Source organism: Heteronotia binoei, chromosome 8 (genome assembly GCF_032191835.1).
Source record: "Heteronotia binoei isolate CCM8104 ecotype False Entrance Well chromosome 8, APGP_CSIRO_Hbin_v1, whole genome shotgun sequence".
Taxonomy (NCBI): domain Eukaryota; kingdom Metazoa; phylum Chordata; class Lepidosauria; order Squamata; family Gekkonidae; genus Heteronotia; species Heteronotia binoei.
The window spans coordinates 80,759,266-80,780,640 of NC_083230.1; the positions used below are offsets into that span (position 1 = coordinate 80,759,266).

General features: G+C 45.3%; 1 protein-coding gene across 1 annotated transcript in view; it reads right to left on the bottom strand.

Annotated features, from left to right (window-relative positions):
* Positions 1–17,752, bottom strand: part of LOC132575897 (uncharacterized) — a 41,233-nt gene extending 23,481 nt beyond the window's left edge. The window contains exon 1 of the mRNA XM_060244583.1: positions 17,561–17,752. Within this exon, the coding sequence (XP_060100566.1) occupies positions 17,561–17,699 (139 nt within the window). The 5' untranslated portion in view covers positions 17,700–17,752. The remainder of the gene's footprint in view (positions 1–17,560) is intronic.
* Between the last annotated feature and the right edge of the window lie 3,623 nt (positions 17,753–21,375).

A 21,375-nucleotide genomic window follows, 5' to 3' on the forward strand; every position in this document is an offset into this window, starting at 1 on the left:
GTCACAAGTTTTTTCACTAATTTTTTCGCTAGTTGAAGGCCATCTTGAAGAGGTGGGTCTTACAGGCCCTACGGAATCCCTCTAAACATCGTATGGCCCTCACCTCCTCAGGGAGTTGGTTCCACAGTAGTGGAGCAGTAATAGAGAAGGCCCGGTCCCGGGTGGCTTTCAGTCTGGCCTCCCTTGGCCCAGGGATATTCAGCTGGTTTTTCCCAGATGACCTCAGTGCCTTCTGGGGCTCATATGGGGAGAGATGGTCCCTTAGGTAGGTAGGTCCTCGGCCATATAGGGCTTTAAAGGTAATAACCAGCACCTTGTAGCGAACTCGGTATGCCACTGGCAACCAGTGCAGTCCGCGCAGCCCCGGCTGTATGTGCTCCCACCTTGGGAGCCCCAGCAACAGCCTAGCCGCCGCGTTCTGCACCAGCTGCAGCCGCCGAATTCGGCACAAGGGCAGCCCCATGTAGAGGGCGTTGCAGTAGTCCAGTCTCGAGGTGACCGTAGCATGGATCACTGTTGCTAGGTCACGGCGCTCTAGGAAGGGGGCCAACTGCTTCGCCCGACGAAGATGAAAGAACGCGGACTTGGCAGCGGCTGCTATCTGTGCCTCCATTGATAATGAAGGCTCCAGAAGAACCCCCAGGCTCTTGACCCTGTGTGCCGCTTTAAGCTGCACACCGTCAAGGACTGGCAAGGGGATTTCCCCTCCCAAGGCACCGCGTCCCAAGCACAGGACCTCTGTCTTCGTTGGATTCAACTTCAGCCTACTCAGTCTGAGCCAGCCTGCCACGGCTTGCAATGCTAGGTCCAGGCTTTCTGGGACGGAGCCAGGCCAGCCATCCATTAGCAGATAGAGTTGGGTGTCATCAGCATATTGATGGCACCCAAGTCCAAACCTCCGGGCAATCTGGGCAAGGGGGCGCATATAGATGTTAAATAACATCGGGGAGAGAACTGCCCCTTGTGGGACCCCACATACTAGTGGGTGCCTCCGGGACCGTTCCCCCCCAATGGCCACCCTTTGTCCCCGTCCTTCGAGGAAGGAGGAAAGCCACTGTAAGGCCAATCCCCCAATCCCCGTGTCGGCGAGCCGGCGGGCCAGTAACTGATGATCAACCGTATCAAATGCGGCCGACAGATCTAACAATATCAGCACCGCCACGCCGCCTCGATCCAGATGCCGCTGGAGGTCATCCACCAAGGCGACCAGCACTGTCTCCGTCCCATAACCCGGACGGAAGCCGGACTGGTGAGGGTCTAAGGCGGAAGTGTCATCCAAAAAACTCTGCAGCTGTAACGCCACTGCCCTCTCTATAACCTTACCTAAAAATGGTAGGTTCGAGACCGGCTGGTAATTTGCCAATTCGGCCGGGTCTGCTGTACTCTTTTTTAGGAGAGGGCGGACCATGGCCTCTTTCAAATGGAAATGGAAATTGCCCTTCCAAGAGGGATCTATTTATGATATCCCGTATAGGATATCTAAGCTCCCTCTGGCAGGATTTGATTAGCCAGGAGGGGCATGGGTCAAGGTCGCAAGTTGTAGGGCGTACAGTTGAGAGGACTTCGTCGACTTCCCCAAGACTAAGCGCGTCGAAGTGATCCAAGATAACACTAGAAGACAGGCACGGAGCCCCGGGTTCATCTGCTGCAGTCAATGTGGCAGGAAAGTCCTGGCGGAGTGACGAGATTTTATCTGCAAAAAATTTCGCAAAAGCCTCACAGCCTATTTCCAATTCTTTCATGTTTGGTCTGCCTTGGGGCAGAGTGGTCAGATTCTCAATTATCTTAAATAATTGTGCTGGGCGCGAATATCCAGACGGTGAAACTACGAGGTGAAACCAGAGAACTCAAAAAACACCGCAAAGGAGCAGGTAACAAAATACTCCAGTTCCGAGAAGGATTTGGGGGTGGGGGGGCTACTACAAGTTAATACTGGGAGGCGGATGTTGCTGTCTGGTCAGCCACTTTTAATCCGGTATGAAACAGCAGCAACAACTGATTATACTGTGCGTCTGAACAGCCCCATTGTGTCTTTTGTATTGCTTTTATTGGGTGTATTTTATATGCTGTTAGCTGCCTCAAGTCCTATTCAGGGGAGATGGAGCAGGATATAGACTTGATAAATAAATAAGTAAAACAAGACTCCAGCTGTTGATTTAGAGCCCAGACATCTAGTAAGCACATAATACATGACAACCCAGTCATTAGGAAAATCTGATTTGGACATTTCTACACCCTCAGGACTAGGGACTCAAAAAGCTTACTGGGTTCTCAGCTGATCAGTAACTTTACATGCTGTTAGGCATTTCCAATTCTGGGGTTCTTAGATGTCTTTTGCTTATGAGTTTAACTGTCCTGGGAATCCAAAGGTGAGTGGGGGGGTATATAATTATAAATAAACGATAAAAGTACAATTTCCCCCTTCATAGTTAAAAAAAATCCTGGCTACTCAGAAAGATGGAATTTGGCACACGTTAAGAGTAATTAACACACAAAATTCGCTACTGCAGGAAGTAGTGGTGATGGCTACAAGCATTGACAACTTCAAGAAGGAACTGGATAAACATACGGAAGAGCAGTCCATCAGTGGCTACTGGCCACAAGGTATAGATGGAACACTATAGCTGGGACAGTGATGCTCTTTATTCCTGGTGCTTTGGGGGCAACAGTGGGAGGGCTTTTGGAGTTCTGCCTCTGCTGGTGAACCTCTTGATGGGACCTGGGTAAAAGGCAAATGATTTATGCAATCTGAAAAGAAACTGAGGTTTTGGCCACTGTGTAACACATAGTGTTAGACTGGCTGAGCCACTAGCCTGATCCAGCATGACTTCTCTTATGATTTGTAGAAAAGTGTGGCTTTTCTTTAGGGATGCCACTGGCAACTTGCCAGGTCTGTGTGGAGACTTTGGGGATGGATCTGAGAAAGGGTGGGTTTTGATGAGGGGAGGGGCCTCAGCATGGTACAGTGCTATAGAGTCCACCCTTCAAAACAGCCATTTTCTCCAGGGGAGCTGCTCTCTGCCAGCTGGAGATCAATTGTAAAAGCAGATCTCCAGGCCCCACCTGGAGGCTGGCAACCCTATTAGCTTCCCAAAATGATGTCTTTAGTTGATTCTTTTAGCACCCTTATATATATCTGAATGATTTTTTTTAAAACTTCAGTTGATGTTATCATTAATGTTTTCATGTTCTAAAAGAACGTTTCAATGCCCGTATTACAGAAAAAAGAAAGCAGCTGAAAGAGGTGGCGGTGGTTATTCCATTACAAGGGGGAATATAACCACTGTCTGTGGAATGGCCCTTGAAAACTTTATAGTATTATTTGCCTAGTAACTGCTTTGTGTTAATTAACCATATCTAATTTTTGTAATTACATTAAATGAAGGACGATAATCGCTATATTCTCTGATTATGGAGGAGGTAGCTTTCCTTTGACCTCTTTCTTGCAGTGCCCATAAAAGTAGTATTTCTCTGCTTATAATTGGTGGAATATTCCCTATACCTTCACATATACTCTATATTTTTAAAAAGTAACTCCATGAGTTAGCTACATTCCTTTGCTGCTACACCTCTGCTTCACCTCCCTTCTGCGCCTCATTCTCTTTTTTTCTTCTGTTTCTTCTTTCCACTCCCAACCTTGTCTTCATTCTTAGCTCTTAGTATTTGTGGCTGCCTCTTATGGTAGCCTACTCCAGTTCCCGATTTTTCTTTTCCTCTGTTGCATGAGATATGGGCAGGGAAGGAGAGGGGTAAGTTACGCGGACAATCTCTGTGAATTTGATTGTTGTTGATGAGGAGGAGGAGGAGGAGGAAGGAGGAGAAAGCAAAAGGAGTATGGGCTTTTCATCCCATCTTTCCATTCATCTATTTAAATCAGGGGTCCCTAACCCCTGGGCTGCAGACCGGTCTCGGTCTGTGGCCTGCTAGCAACTGGGCTGTGAAGCAAGGTAGAGAAGCCCCACCACCCCATATGCCCTTCTGAAAGAGGCAGCACAGTCTTGCTCCAAAGCACCATCTCTTTCATCTGCCTGGGTCCCAGGTGGGTGGAAGGGGCAGCAAGGCAGTGACTTTTGCCAACCCCTCATTTAAAGACGCCCATGGGGGACAGGGAGAGGGTGTGGGAGGCAGCCTGGGGTGGCAAAAATCCCAGCACCACCCCTCCACAAGTCTGTGGAAATTTTTTTTCCATGAAACCAGTCCCTGGTGCCAAAAAGGTTGGGAACCACTGATTTAAATCAACAAAATCAAATGACAGAGTTAAAACAAATTAACTAAACTGATAAACCCAAAAGGAATAATCAGCAGTTAAATAGCAGGAATTATTTGAACTCAGATTTTATATGATTTTTTTTGCGGGGGGGGGGAGCTGTTAACAAGATGCTAAAAAAAATCAGTTGCTGGGGCAAAATGGGCATCTTTAGTTAGACAATTCCATAGGCTTTGTGCCACTGCTGAGACAGCCCTGTGTTGTGGAATCATTAACCATATAAATGATCATTGAGGCTGTGTGAATATGAAGCAGGACCTCTCCTAAGGACTTGAATGTTTATGGAGGAGGTAGCCTGATCCCAGATCATTCAGGGCTTAAACCAGCACTCTTAAATGAGAAGTAGCCATAGCTCTCGCAAGAGTTGTCCTTGAAAGGGCAGCTGCTATGAGAGCTCCCTCAGCCCCACCCACCTCACAAGGTGTCTGTTGTGGGGGAGGAAGATAAAGGAGATTGTGAGCCACTCTGAGATTAGGAGTGGAGGACAGGCTATAAATCCAATGTCATCGTCTTCTTACTATTATTATTATTACATTGTAATATATAATTAAATAATTATACAACTCACGGCCTGGTTGCTAACAGGCCACAAACTGGTACTGAACCCTGGGGACCCCTGCTCTACACCACACTGGTTTAGTTAACATACAATGGAGGCGACTGTTAAAAATGATGGACAAAGATACAAGACTGTTCAGAACAGGATACATGACTGTTAATTAAAGTGCATAAGCTAGGTAAGAAGATATTTGGACAGGGAAACTGATGAAATAGTTAGAAGCACCTGATCTTTTTCAAGGGTGTCAAATGGGCAGCCCGTGGGCCGGATACGGCCCGCGGAGGGCTCCAATCAGGCCCTCCAGGAACTGGCTGTTGTCTGTTTCATTCTACCTTGCCTGCTATGTTCATTCACCATTTTGTGTTTCTCCCCAGCAATCAGTCCGCCAGCAAAGCAGCCTTTCTTGGCTCCTTCTCTCCCCCCTCCCTTTTCCCAAAGGGAGGAGGAGAGAGGAGGGGCCTTAGCCAATGAATGAGCCTGGCTCTATAGCTCTGCTGGGTGTTTAAGTTTGCCAGACTCAATTAATCACCCTGGAGAGGTACTGAGCCAAGGCTCTCTTCCTTCCTGGCTGAGGCTCCTCCCTCTCCTTGTTCCCTGGGGGAAGGAAGGAAAGAGCCAGAGCTTCCTTTGCCCAGTCCCCACCATCAGGAGAAAAACAAAGAAAACACTTTTAAGACTAGCAACGTTTCATTGAAGGTATGAGCTTTTTGCCTTGCTACAGAGAGAAAGAGAGAGAGAGTTTGGTTGGGCTTGTTATGGGTACAACTGGTTTCCCCTCCTCTTTTTCCTATATTCATGCCCTCCAGTCTTTCTCAATAGGAAAGCATGTGAACTGTTTAAAAGAGCAATAACAACAAGCCAGGGTTAAGCTGAGTGTGTCCAGCCCAGGTTTTCCTTGATTTTTTTTTTTGCATTTTCATTTGATTGGTGATCTTGAACTCAGACTTCCCAGATAGTAGACTGATACTGACCAGTGTACTTGGCTGTCTCTCTGTTCTTACACTGCCACATAGGAGTTGTAGTTATTTTTCTGGGGAAGACTATCGTTTTATAGACAAGCACATAGCCCTCAGTCTGTGTCATGGTGCCTTCACATCTTCTTGACCAGCACATGAAGCAACTTATGTACAAAAGCTAACAATGCCCAGCTGCTTCATGTTTTCCTCTGGGTCTGCGACTCAAAGCATTGACTATGAGATCTTTGTAATGAATGTCAATAAATCAAAAGTAGGCTTACAGATGTGCATACTTGAACAACACTTAAACAGCATATTCAAGACTGGTGCAGCACAGACATTGTCTGCAGTTTTTGATGCAATAATTCGTAGCAAGAGATGACATTTATCAGACTATAAAACAAAACATTGTAAGAGTGCTAATGTTTTAAGTAAAAAAAATTGTGTTTGCACCCTCTTTATACAGTTTATATGTCCACTACCTGGCATTACATTTTATGACACTCATGGCCCAGCCCGACAAGGTCTCATTTATGTCAAATCCATCCCTCACAACAAATGACTCTGACACCCCTGTTTTAGATAATCTGTGCCTGAGTGGAAGCTTACCTGGATCCATGAAAGCTGGGTAAAGGAAGAGCAAGATATAGACAATCAAAATAAATATTTTACAATCTCTCTGAACCCATGAGTTGTGTTTATGCATTCAGCAGGCCAGGCCTGAAGTACAGACCCTAATTAGAGCAAGAAAGAAAGATTAGGGCAGAATTATTATTGTTATTTATTAAATGTATAGCCCGCTCATCCCAGAGTGGTTAACATCATTTGTAAAACTTTCAGTTCATAAAACTAATACATAATCATAGCGAATACGATAAAATACATAATAAATAGATACATCCCACTATACAGCTGAAAGACAGCATAAAATCTCAGGTGGGATACGGTATGCGTAGCTATCTGATGAGGAGGGGAAAGGGGAGGAAGCAAGGAGGCCAATTCAAGATGGAGGCAATGGTGATTGTTGATCACAATTGATTAACCTATGAACACTGTATACATCTTGTTCATTGAGATCCCCAACTTCGGTCACCTTTGAGTACACTGGATATTTGACAGTGCTATCTTAAGCAGAGCTACACCCTTCTAAGATATTTATTTCAATTAATTTTGACAGTATGACTGTTCAGGATAGTACTGTATATCCCTTTCTGTTTCTTTCATCCACGTCTGCAATGGGGTAAGGATTACTATCAGAATCAATGGGTGATTTGCTCATTGGTTTGTTCACTTGTAAGCTACAAGCACTTTATCCACTTGATGCAAAATGAAGGTTCCTCCCCCCCCCCCCCACCCCGCTTTGCCAAATACTAGAGGGGTGAGAACTTCAAAATTACAGTCTCTAATTCACATTATGTTCACCTCCAGTGCTTTACAACATAACTGATTGCTCCAGCTAGATCCACAGTTTTAAGTGCTGAACTGTTCAAACACCTCTCCTTCATTACTAGAAATGGCTAGCATTTACTTTCCAACCTATGGCCATTCACCAATTTATATTGAAAATTGTAAAGCCAGGCATTGCAGTGTGGCTTTCTGCAGCAAAGAGACTATGATACCTCCCTACTCTGTTGATTTGCTTGTGCCTCTGACTTTGTCATGTGCACTTAGCTATACTCTTTGATGCAATTTCTTCATTGCATCACTTTGGAAGTCTGGTTGCTATGGCAACTGAGCACAGCTTTAACAATCTGTTTGCGGTCCACCTATTTCAAGTAGACATTCTGAATTCTTTATATTTCAATTCTTGCTGTTCAGTTAAGTATGTAGAACAAGAGATTTAAAAAATACTGATTATTTGGTGGCTGGTAACCACCTAGAAGTTAAGGGAAACCATCTTATACTGTTTGCTGGGAGAGGAAACAGCTTTCTTTTAAATAATGTACTCTCATAGGTGTTTTTTAATGAATCTCCTAGAAAGATAAATGTTTGGGGAAACGAAGTGATATATATATATTTTTTTTGTAATTTTCAGAGCTGTCTAAAACACGAACTCATTTGTTCATTTCAGGTCTGACATAAATGAGACCTTGTCAGGCCAGAACATGCATGTCATAAATGTAATGCCAGGTAGCAGAGATATAAATGTTATAAATAACACAAACACAATTAAGGATTTTTTAAAACTTAAAATAAAACATGCTTAAAACATTAGCACTCTTGCAATATTTTGTTTATTTAACTGTCTCTGATAACTGACACCTCTTCCTCTGAATTATTGCATCAAAATCTGGAGACAATGTCTGCTGTAGCAATCTTGAGTATGCTGTTCAGGTGTTGTTCAGGTATATATCTGTAGGTTGTAAGCCTACTTTTGATACTGAAATTCATTACTGAAATCTCTCAGTCAATGCTTTGAGCCTAAGGCCCAGAGAAAAACATGAAATGGCTGGGCATTACGAGCTTTTGTACATGTTGTTTCTTGTGCTGACCAAGAACATGTGAAGGCAACATAGGTGTAAACTACAGAGCGGGGGCTCAGGGACTTGAGCCTCCCCCAGATTTTTCTGAGGTGGGAGGTCTGTGCCTCCTCCAGGCAACCAGTGCCAGGCAATAGCGACACACTCCTTTCAGTATATGAAAATGTTTTCCAATCCATTTTAGATTTTCCAGATGGAGAAATAATGACCTTCAGAGACATGAATGGGGTAATGGATCCTGTGAAGAAATGTATTTTTCTCCTGGAAACTTCCCCCTTTGTGCATTTTTTCCTCAGGGCTGGAAAGAATTAAGTCAGTGGTATAATGATGTTCCAAGCTCACCTTCTTACAAATGCTAATTAAGCTAGCAGGACAGAATGGATAGATAGATGCATGGGGGGGTTGTAGAAAAAGCCCAGCAGGAACTCATTTGCATAGTAGGCCACACCTCCTGACATTGCCATTATTTCACACAGGGCTTTTAAATAGAAAAAGTCCAGCAGGAACTTATTTGCTTATTAGGCTACAAACCCTGACACCAAGCAAGCCCTGGATAGATGGATAGATAAACATCCTCCTTCTCTCCACTTTTTTCTCCAAGCAGGAAACATATATATGGAGGTATCAAATGCTAGAGAGTCTTTAGAAAGACTAATCTCTGGAGCAGGGAGGCCAAGTCCAATTCAAGAAATATCTGGGGACTTTGGGGGTGGAGCCAGGAGACATTGGGGGTGGAGCCATAAGCAAGGTTGTAGCAAGCACAATTGAACTCCAAATGGAGTTCTGGTCATCACATTTAAAGGAACTGCACACCTTTTAAATGCCTTCCCTACATTAGAAATAATGAAGGATAGGGGCACCTTCTTTTGGGGCTCATAGAATTGGACCCTCTAGTCCAATATTTTTGAAAGTTGGAGAGCATTTTGAGGAGAGGCATCAGATGCTATGCTGAAAATTTGGTGCCTCTACGTCAAAAGAAAGCCCCTCCTGAGCCCCAGATACTCCCAGATCAATTCTCCATTATACCCTATGGAATCAGTCTCCGTAAGGAATAATGAAGTTCCCAGCAGACATTTCCCTCACCCGCCCTGTTTCTGATGACTCTGAAGTGGGGGAGGACCTGCTCCCACCTGGGGATTGGCATCTCTACTCATGAGTTGCTGAACTTCCAACTTCTTCAAAGTAACACAGAGCAACCAAAGGTTCAAGTTTACCTTTCCTATGCAAACGACCTCTGAAAAACCAATGGAGGGTCTGGGCTGCTTTTACAGCCACTGAGAGCAGCCATGTTGTTCTGCCTACTCCCCCCACCCCCATTCAGCCTTAAAGACACAGACACACCATCCCTAGAGGAAGCCTTTCCAAGTGGAGTCTGAAAACTCTAGAGGTGGAAAGGCACATGGTGGCTGTGGGGGCGGGGCTTCCCCCCGCCGGCCAGCTGACTGGGAGCGGGAAGGAGCCTGGGAAAGTGGGAGAACCCCTGCTGGGACCTGGGAATTGGCAAGCTTACTCTGGGGATAGGAAAAGCTGTTTTGGTCTGTGCAGACCTGGGTCAAGGGGGTGGGGAAAGAGATTTGATAACATTCCTGGCAATAGGAAGATAAGGTCTATTGCTGCTGTATCCATCAAGGGACATAGACCTGTCACCTAAGATCTAGGAGAGGTGGCCATTTTGTCCATCCATAAAGCCAGACTAGAGAGCTGAGTAGGGTTGCCAGGTCTGACTCAGGAAATACCTGGGGACTTTGGGGGTGGAGCCAGGAGACTATCCCATTCTCTACATGAATAAATAAAAATACAGTAGTGCATACAGTGAATACAGCCTTCATTTCCTCATCCTGTTTTTTTGCCTACCCTGGCAGCCACACTTCCACTTATTGAAAGTGAAACTTGTCAAAACCCTTCAAGTCCCCTTGTCAGGCTTTAGAAGCATTTCCAAGCATAGCTTTTCAAGGGACACACACACACAAATCAACCAAAATAAATAGTGTTTGCGAGTCCACACTTTTATGATCTCTCTGGGGCAATTTACTCATGGGAGTTGCTGAATGTAAGATTCTGCTGTATTTCAACCAGCTTCTTCAGACAGGAACAGGAAAGGAGAGAAGTCTAGGAGCCGGAGTTTTTCTGCATCCCATAATCAGGTTCTAGCTCTTTCCTATACATTTTACTATAGAAATTACTTCTGAAGCAAATACAACAAAACAGAGGGACTCTGCTCTCTGCCTTTCTCGCAGCTTTGCCTGCTTACCCTGTCCCCTGCTTCCCTGCTCCTGAGATTTAAAGGCACATACACATTCCAAAACACAAACATTTGCAAGTGTCTTCTAAGCCTACCAAAGTTTAAATGCACAAGATGGCTGTTGGGGCGGGGCTTTCCCCCACTGACCAGCTGGCTGGTGATGGGGAGGAACCTGCAGAACCTGGGAACTGGCAAGCCTAAGGCTGAAGAACAATTGATATTGTAAAAGGTAACTGTGCTCTGCAAAGTTTTTGGGTTATATCTTTGGACTCTAGATTAATAATTAAGGTTTTTGTATGCAGTACACATCAGTCCTTAAATATGTTTGGTGTCTGTTGGAAAAGAAAGGGAAAGTGAGATTGGGTGAGGGAGAGGACTAAAGTTTAAGGACTTTTTAAATGTTCCTTTTGTCCTGTGTGCAGCCCAGAGACAACATTGTCAAGGAATATGCACTCTGTACACGTTCATGCTCTTCATTCTGCTGTAGGTGTCCCAATCCTCCCGCCCTAGCGGGGGACCCCAGGTTTTCCAGCCTCTTCCCCCGCTCCCCAAAGAAACGGAAGCGGGGGAAGAAACGGCACGAAGGAGCGTGGCGAGCCGCCCCTTCTCCGCTTCACCATGGCTGCTCCTCCGAGATGGGCTCAGGCTGGGCCCATCTCGGAGGAGCAGCTGGGAGGGGGCGGGGAGGGGGCGGCAGCGGCGCAGCGGCATTGCCCGCTCCGCCTCTGAAGTGGAATGGGGGGGCGGGGGGGGCGGGCCGCATGCGCAGTGGCTCCGTTCGAGAGCGCGTGCTGTGCAGTTGAGGCACAGGCTGAGGGAAGGCGGGCCGGCCGGCTCGCGGCTGTCTGGCCTCGGTCTGTGGCGGCAGTGGCACCCGCAGGATGTTACAAAGCCCCCGGGGCTATGAGCTGCCTCCATGGCTTCCTCAGCGGCGGCTCTCCCTGCGCCGCCTTCCGCTCCCTGTTCAAATCCTCGCAGCGGCGCCAGCAGCATCATCACCATCAATGGCGCTTCACCGCCTGGCGGAGGCGAGGAGGAGAAGCTTAGAAGTTAAGGTGAAGCGCTGTTGATGGTGATGATGCTGCTGCCGCCGCCGCCAGAATTTGAACAGGAAGCGGAGGGTGGCGCAGAGAGAGCCGCCGCTGAGGAAGCCACGGCACCTCAGTGCGGATGCTTCCTCCGAGCTCCCCTCGAAAGCCGCCAGCAGGGGGTTCCGCCCCTCTCGGGTGGTGGTGGTGGCCAAGAGTTCGAGCAGCAGCAGTACCGCTTCGCCGGCCTCTCGGAGGAGGACCTTAAGCAGCTGGTGAGCGGCCTTCCTTGGGTTGACCCAGTGCAGGGGTGGCCAAACTGTAGCTCAGGAGCCCCATGTGGCTCTTTCACACATATTGTGTGACTCTCGAAGCCCCCACAGCCTCATTAAAACTAAAGTTACTTTCTTTCCCCCTCCCTCCCCCTCCATCTATTTGCATCCCTTCCTTGTCTTGCAGCTCTCAGACATCTGACGTTCATGGCTTGCAGCTCCCAAACATCTGATGTTTATTCTATGTGGCTCTTGCATTAAACAAGTTTGGCCACCCCTGACCCAGTGCGTGGGGGTGGTGGTAGAGTCCTCAGGTGCCTTGTGGGGAGGGCTGTACCACCTCAGAGAACAGGTGCATGATAGCAGTTGGGGGATGATAGCCTAGACAAAAAGTGGAGGGGGTTCTTTACACACAAAAAAATCTGGACTGGAGGGTTTCAGTCTCTTCTCCGTAGGCTGCTGGTATTGTGTTTGCAGAAAGTCCCTTTTTCTGTGCAAGGAGGAGCATTCAGAAACAATACTATCTCTCATTGGACTACTGTGTGGTCCCTTTAATTGTGATGGACAGAACTCCCTTTGGAGTTCAATTGTGCTTGTCACACCCTTGCTCCTAGCTCTACCCCAATGTCTCCTGGCTCCACCCCCAAAGTCTCCTGGCTCCACCCCCAAAGTCCCCAGATATTTCTGAAATTGGACTTGGCAACCCTATTCTGCTGTTACCTAAAATAGTGTGGTACAGTTTTCAAGGGGCAGCCACCTAACTAATGGGTTCAGGTGAGGTAGCCATGTTGGTCTGAAGCAGCAGAACAAAGTTTGAGTCCAGTGGCATCTTTAAGACCAACCAAATTTAATTCTAGTATAAGCTTTCATGTGCATGCACACTGTTTCATTTAAATCTAGGTGGGTAGCCATGTTTTTCTGAAGCAATAACTTTGAGTCCTGTGGCACTTTTAAGACCAACAAAATTTTATTCTGAGTATTGTATAGTGGGTTCTATGCATTGAGGAGTCTCAGGAGCAGTGATAACAAGCTCTTTATTATGAGTAACATAGTAGATGGCTACACTACAAGATTGGTAACTGGGTCCACAGGGCCAACTTATATACTTATATCTCTGGGTTCCCGCGCAAGCATGTTATTGGGTCATTCAAACTGGTGGGGGCTAGTGATTGGTTCAGGGCTGCAGAGATTTGGATCCTGCAGCCCATTGTTCTCTAGTCCCCAAGCTCAGTTTGTATGGCTCCAATGAGCCAGGCAGGAACACCCAAAGTCTTCTCTTGAGTCCACATACATAACATCCCTCCCCTCTTAGTTTACAAGCCTCTAGTGGATATAGTCTTTTAGGTACACAGGCTTGCTGTGCTCTCACGTCGACCGCCTGAGCGCTGGAGTGGGCGGTGATGCGGTTGTGGCTCCAGGTGCGGTAAGTGGAGGGCCAGGCGCTGAAGGGAGCTCAGCTGGCTGGCCTGGGTCCCCAGAGGTCTTCGGCGCCAGTGGTAGTCCTGGCTGCTCCGCTGTCTCTGGTACCGGCTGGGGTGTGACTGCCAGCTTCTCTGCTTCCTCTAACTCGTGGGTTGTTTTGTCTGGCACAGCTGCCTGACTTGCTGGGCTCTCGTCTTTGCCTTCATCCCTGGGTGCCTCATATGACTGTAATTGGTCAATGTGCCGCCTCATCGTGAAACTCTCCTTGGAGGTGACCTCATACATGACAGCACCTAATACTCTGGATACACGTGCTGGTATCCACAATAGCCCGCCCCCCAAAGTTTTTGGCAAACACTAAGTCCCCCGTATCGAAACCCTGGGGAGCCTGGACCGCCTCTGGTACCTCTTATAGGTCTGGGGTGCGGTCTGGGGCGCGGTCTGGGGTGCGGTCTGGGTACATGCGGTCAAGTAGGGTTGTCAGCCGCCGGCTCATGAGAAGCTCAGCTGGGCTGCAGCCAGTGACAGTGCTGGGTGGAATGTTGTGCCAGGAGGCACTCGGCAAGGTGGGCTTCCCACTCCCCATGGATGATGTGGCGGAGGATTTCCTTCATAGCCAGCACCATCCTTTCTGCTTGGCCGTTGGTGGCTGGATAAAAGGGGGGTTGACCTTATGTGCTTTATTAAGTTTCGGTCGCAGAAATCCTGAAACTCAGCCGAGGTGAAGGCCATCCCACTATCCGATACCAACGTGTTGGGGAGGCCAAGTGTGGCGAAAACCCTGCAGAGAGCCCCTAACGCTGCCCTGGAGGATGTGGATGCTACCGGTACTATCTCCAGCCACTTAGAGTAGAAGTCCACAATAAGAAAGAATATATGCCCTTGGAAAGGTCCCGCGAAATCAAGGTGCAGGCAGGACGAGGGGTTGTGAGTGGACTCCCACTGTTGGACTGGGGCGTGGGGCAGCGCCGGACAGGTCTCCACGGGGTATAAGCTTTCATGTGCACACACACTGTTTCATTAAGATTCAGATGGGTAGATGTGTTGGACTGAAGCAGGGGAACAAAGTTTGAGTCCAGAAGCACTTTTAAGACCATGAAGTTTTATTGTTTGAGTCCAGCAGCACTTTTAAGACCATGAAGTTTTATTCTGGGTATAAGCTTTTGTGTGCAAGCACACTTCTTCAGATACAGGTGAAACAGAATTTAGAGTCAAGATGCATAAGTGCTAGGTGATTACAGTTGAGATTGGATGTGAGAAAGATCTGTGAATGGCAGTAAATCAGTATGCAAACAGAAGAATCAGAGCTTTTTTGAGCAGGAACGCACAAGAATGCAGTTCTGGCTGGCTTGGTGTCAGGGTGTGTGACCTAATGCAAATGAGTTCTTGCTGTTTTTTTTATACAAAAAAGCCCTGTGTGAGACAATGGTGCCATCAAGGGGTGTGGCCTAATATATAAATGAGTTCTCGCTGGGCTTTTTTCTACAAAAAATTTTTTTCTACAAAAAATGATTCTTTCTGGGTGCTGAGGGGTCAAATGAGTTATTTCTGGGCACTGAGGGGTCAGAGGAACTTCTCCGACCCCTCAGCACCCAGAAACAACTGCACTTTCAGTCCTCAGTGCTCTCTGAACTCAGAGAGCGCCAAGGACTGAAAGCGCCGTGCATTCTTTTTGAGTGCTGAGAAGTCGGAGAAACTCTCCCGGCCCCTCAGTGCCCAGAAACAACAGCGCTGCACATTTTTTCTGAGCGCTGAGGAGTCGGAGGAACTTCCCCAGCCCCTCAGCACCAAGAAACAACAGTGCTTTCAGTCCTTGGCAATCTGTGAACTCAGAGAGTGCCGAGGACTGAAAGCACTGCACGTTATTTCTGGGCATACACCTGAACAACACCTGAACGTCATACTCAAGGTTGCTACAGCACACACATTGTCTCCAGATCTTGATGCAATAATTCATAGTAAGAGGTATCAGTTATCAGAGACTGTTAAATAAAAAAAATTGCAAGAGTGCTCATCTTCTAAGCATATTTTAAGTTTTAAAAAAATCCTTGATTGTGTTTATGTCCTTTATTGTGTTTGTGTCCTGAGAGCCAGTTTGGTATAGTGGTTAAGTGTGTAGATTCTTATCTGGGAGAACCAGGTTTGATTCCCCGGTCCTCTACTTGCACCTGCTGGAATGGCCTTGGGTTAGCCATAGCTATCGCAGGAGTTGTCCTTGAAAGAGCAGTTGCTGTGAGAATCCTCTCAGCCCCACCCACCTCACAGGGTGTCTGTTGTGGGGGGAGAAGTTATAGGAGATTGTAAGCTGCTCTGAGTCTCTGATTCAGAGAGAAGGGGGGGGAGTATATATCTACAGTCTTTTTCTTTATAAAGTTTATATTTCTGCTGCCTGGCATTACATTTTATGACACACGTGGCCCCACAAGGTCTCATTTATGTCAGATCTGGCCCTCATAACAAATGAATTCGACATCCCTGTTTGTTGTTCACTGGTAGTATGGAACAAAGAAGTTGTAGTTATCCTGGGTTAATTAACATGGAGTGCATTAGTGTAATCTCATTAAATCCAAAATTGTTCAGATTATAATGTTTATTGGTAGACTTTGCTATGGAACAATATTTGCACAAAACCTTTTGTGTGGCAGGAAAAATCATTTTGCTTTCCTGTTCTTTCTTCCTACTTAAAATGTCTGTGTATACCAAGAAACTGCTCTTCTCTCAGTGCAGTTACATTTAAAAGATATATGTTGGACCAGTTTGGAATTGGCCTGCCTTTCTCTGGGCCCCATGAGACAACTGCTCTTGGTATTTTTTTAGTGTGGGAAACTTTGCATGAAATCATTTAAAGCTTTAGACCAGGGGTGTCAAACATGCAGCTCATGGTCCTATCTAGCTTCCACAGAGTTCCTATCAGGCCCACAAACAACTCAACAACTCACTTTTGTGTTTTCTTTCTTTCTTTCTTTCTTTCTTTCTTTCTTTCTTTCTTTCTTTCTTTCTTTCTTTCTTTCTTTCTTTCTTTCTCTTTCTTTCTTTCTTTCTCTCTTTCTCTCTTTCTCTCTTTCTCTCTTTCTCTCTTTCTTTCTTTCTCTCTCTCTCTTCCTTCCTTCCTTCCTTCCTTCCTTCCTTCCTTCCTTCCTTCCTTCCTTCCTTCCTTCCTTCCTTCCTTCCGCATCACAGCTTGCTTTGCCAGGCACTCTCAGTTGCACAGCAGCTACAGAGCAAAAGAGCTTGTTTTGCCAGGCTCTCAATCGCATAGCAGAGCTACTGAGCCAAGAATCTCTGCCCTTAATTGACTGAGGCTCATCCCCCTTCTCATTCCCTGGGGATGGAGGGAAAGAGTGAAATCTTACTTTGCCCAGTTCCCTCAGTTGCACTGGAGAGGTAAAAAGAAAGCACCTTTAAGACCAACAACGTTTTATTTAAGGTATTATCTTTTTGCCTTGCTACACACACACACACAGAATGTATTTTGTTGGACTGTTATGTCAGGGCTCTCCTCTTTTTCACTGTATTCATGTTCTCATGATCCTAGTCTTTCTCAGTAGGAAAGCAATGTGAACTATTTAGATGAGGAATAACAAGCCAGTGAGGTGGATTAAGCTAAGTGTGTCTGTCCAGACTAAGTCCACCCAGCACATTTCCTTTGCAGATTGGGAATTTTGAATTTAGACTTCTCAGATATAAGCTGATACTGATCACTAAATATTGCTGTCTCTCTGTTCTTGCACTGCCACATAGGAGTTATAATTATTTCTCTGGGGGAAGACTATAGTTTTGTTTTGTAGACAAATGCATAGTCAGTGTCATGGTGCCTTCCAGGGACATAGACTTTCTAATTTCCCGGGGGGGGAGGGGCTGGGTCAGAGCCATTGCTATGTTAAGTCTTTAAAAGAACTGGGATCCAGTGACATCACAAGGAAGGGCCTCCATTAGCACTACCTATGGAGGTGGGGACATGAGGGATTTAGGGAGAAGCTCCCCAGAAATTTAGGAGGAACCCCCCTAACAATGCTCCTGGACAGGGCCTAACTCAGGAAAAGGTGAGAATTGGCCAGTGGTTATAGTGGTATCTCAGCAGTCTCCTGCTGTGTCCTGTTTTTAAAATTTACTTTTAGAATAATCACTTTAAGATCTGCAAATATACATATCATGTGCATAGGATAAACTAATGGTCACAAATTTGACCGTAAGAAAAGCAACAAAGTCTTCCTGGATGTTCATTTACAGCTGTCTTGTTTCTGCCTTATTCATAGCGGTAACTTTGTACTGACATTTACAAAACTATGGCATCACAGGTACCTTTGTATGGTGAATAATGCATAGTCGGAGACTCTGAGATAGGGCAGAACACAAAATAGTTGCTATGCACTCACAGTAACTGTGCAATAAAACTGCTACTTTGAGGTCCCCCATTGAGTGTCCTGGAAGGTTGAAGAGTACTCCTACAGGTTTCTCAGTCTTTTGATTCATGATGTCAGCTTTTTGTCCATTGTGTCTGGGGATCTGGAAGACTTTTTCTGCCATCTGTGTCTGAAGGAGTACATCTAACATATGCAAGAATAGAACACTTTAATCTTACAGGACACCCAACGAAGGACCTCAAAGTAGTCACTTTATTGCAAAGGAACTTCATGGGAAAGGAAGACTGCTGAATTGCAAGCTATTACAACACTCAGAACAATGGAACTCCCAGGACGTAACAGAGATATCAGCTTCTTCTCTCACTACACATGCTAAGTCACTCAGTTCTCAATTATACCCAGAAATCAAACTTTGTTGTTCTAAATGGTGCCACTGGACTCAAACTTAGTTCTCACATCCATTGTTAACTTCTTTATTATCTGTATACAAATTTACTGCAATTTACACCTTACCTAACATGTCATTCCAATCTTATCTAATCTGTTATTCCAATCTTAGCTGTATTTATTGCTCAGTTACTTACATATTTTGACTGCAATTAGTTCTTCCTGGCAATTTACCCCCTCTTTACCTAAATGTAAAATCTGAGGAAATATGTTTCAATGAATCTTATGGAGTGAATGTACAAAGTGTCTCAGTTCTTGCTTGTACCTATAATGGAACTTTGACTTGTAGGTACCACTGGACTGAAACCTTGTTCCCACATCTGTTCCCTCAGAGTCCAGTTGGAGGCTCAGGGACAGCATGAGCGGTGAGGGGGAGCCTGCCCTCTGCCCCTGTTGGGAGCTGGCACCCTAAGCAATTGCCTCGGTCACCTACTCCCACACACCGGCCCTGAGTTACTTCATGTGCTGGTCAGCCAATGGAGAAAATAGAGGCTTCGCTCTGTAGCTCTCATGCAGTTGAGCAAGCCTGGCAAAGCAAGCTGTGATGCAGAAGGCAGCAAGAGAGAGAGAAGGAAGCAGATGACAGTGAGTTGTTCACTGGCCTGATAAGAGCCCTCCAGAGGCCTGATCTGGCCTTTGGGCCACACATTTGACACCCCTGGATTAGGATGACTACCATCTAAAAGCAAGTATTGAAAAAAGTAGGGAGCGATGTTTCCCCTCAAATGTTCTTTAATCCTTGGGTTGTTAATGCTAATTAAAAAGAAAATAACTTGCATTGAAAATGCTTCTTTGGGTATTGCCATGAAATTTATTTATTTTACAAATATTCTTCTTCCATCCATGTTTTTAAAGTGGGATCGTGAGTAGGAAAAGACCATTTGTTTGTTTGATACATTTTTCTGCCATTGCATCCAATATGCATCAAGCATGATTTTCAATTTAAAAAGTCTGCCTACTTTTTATACACAGCACAAAAGGAAAAGGTTACCGGCAGGGAAGAAGAAAAAAAATATATTCAACTACCCAACTTTTGGAATACATATAAACCAAATGTATATTTTAACTAATGTAATCTCACTTTGGAAAATGTAAAAAGTGTTTCATTTATATTGTAACTAGGGCTACACCACGAGAAATAGTATGCTTCCTGTGTGTCTACAAAATGGACCTTGGACTGCCAATCACCATTTTACTTTACTGACCTCTTTATCATGTCTTGGAGGTTTGTCTCAACTTGGGGTTTGCTCAATCATTGCACTCCAGATAGTGTCTTGGGTTTTTCTATTACCAAACCTGAATTTGTTGTTCTTTTATATAAGGTATTCATCCCTTTCCCAATGAAGTAGAAACAACTGGATTTCCTTTAGTGGGTCTCTAGGATGGGTTCCATTCAAACTCCAATGTGGTTAAGCTCACTGGCATTTCAGTTCCACCCAACACCAAGGTATAATTTATCTCAGAAAATAGATCTTCCACTACCTGGCCACATTCAGGGTCTTTGTTTTCTGTGTCTGTATAAAGTGCCATCAAGTTGCAGATGACTTATGGTGACTCCCTAAGGTTTTCAAGGCAAGTGATTAAGCAGAAGTGGTTTGTCATTGCCTTCCTCTGCAAAGTCTTCCTTGGTGGTTTCCCATTCATGTACTGATCTTGCTTAGTTTCTAAGATCTGATGAGATTGCACTATATACTGTAACATTCCACATTCCCCTTTCCTTTCTGCACTGTGAGTTGATAACCTGGGAGACAGCCTGCTTCAGGTGCCAGTATTGTCTATAATAAATTTAATTGAGCAGCTGATTGAATTCTCTCTCTAGAAAGACACATTTTATTGATATCTTTCAATATGAATTATGCCTCCCCTTTTTATTAATTGATACACTTTTTAATTGTGTTACACTGCTCATTTTAAATGTTAAAATTATCTGGTTTTGAATGTTATGGTATTTGTATATTTCTTTTATAAGCTGCTTTAGAGCATGTGTTAGATGGAAAATATAATGAAATATAATTTTAAATATTATGAATAATATTATGATAACATGATATTTTTGCACCTGATCAAAATTCCACCACACCCACAGGTAATATATGAGTTATACATATGATTGTTTAAGAAGTAAAAATTCAGTTCTCTGATGCTGCCTGAAAACTAGTGAAATGGTTATGGAAGAACAAGCTAAAGCAGAATCCAGATAAGACTGAAATGTCAATGCCCTGAGAGGGATACCCACCTTTGGATGGGATGTCTGGTTTTGCCAGACTCAATCTAGAGCTTAGGGGTATTCTTGGAGTTTGGAGATGGAAAAGCAGGCAGGTTTTGTTGCTAGGAATTACTTTTTTCCATTACACCTGGCTTAGATGTTGCACACTGTCTTGGATACAGTTGACCTGGCCGAACTGATCCATGCTACAACAACCTCTAAGTTGGGTTACTCTCCTGTGCTGTATGTAGGACTCCTCTTGAAGATAACTTTGATAGAACTGAGGTATCAAAGTTATCTTCAAGAGCAGCCCTACATAGAGCACACTATAGTACTCCAGCCTAGAGGTTGTTGTAGTATGGGTCAGTATGGCCAGATCAACTGTATCCAGGACAGTGCAGCAGACCAGCTCCTAACTGGGTTCAGTAAGACTTGTCATGTTACTGAGATTTTCTTAAAACATCCATAATGGCTGCTGGTGTGCTTCTGGGTTCAGTTGAAGGTCCTGGTTTAAACCTTTAAAGCTCTAAAGATCATAAGATCCATATACTCACTGGCCATCTCTCCTGATAAGAACTGACAAAGGCAGTCCACTCATAACATCAGGGATTGCTCTCTACTGTATGGGAGGTGAAAACTGTATCAGCCCAAACAAGAGTTTTTCCTGTGGCAGCTCCACTCCTAGGGAATGGGCTGCCTAAGGAAGTAAGGACTATAATATCTTGGTTGTGTTTAGAACAAAGTGCAAAGCATATGAACACATGATTAAGCTGTCTTCTACTGGATCAGACCCTTGGTCCATCAAGGTAAGTATTGTCTACTCAGACTGGCAGTGGCTCTCCAGAGTCTCAGGTGGAGAACTTCCACATCACCTACTGCTAGGTTGTCAAGTCCTACCTGGATCTTAGTGGGGGACTCTGTTTGCAAGTGCAAAGTGCTCATGGCAGAATGACTTCACTGGGAAATGACATCATTGCTTCAGGTACATTGTGCTGGGGATGCTCTAGGATTCAGTAAAAAAACCCAACAACCCTCTCTGGTACTGTGTTAGCGTGTCTCAGGCACAATAATGTAACTTCTGGGTGATGTCATCACATCGGGCACATCATGCATCAACAGAGCTCTTTGGGAG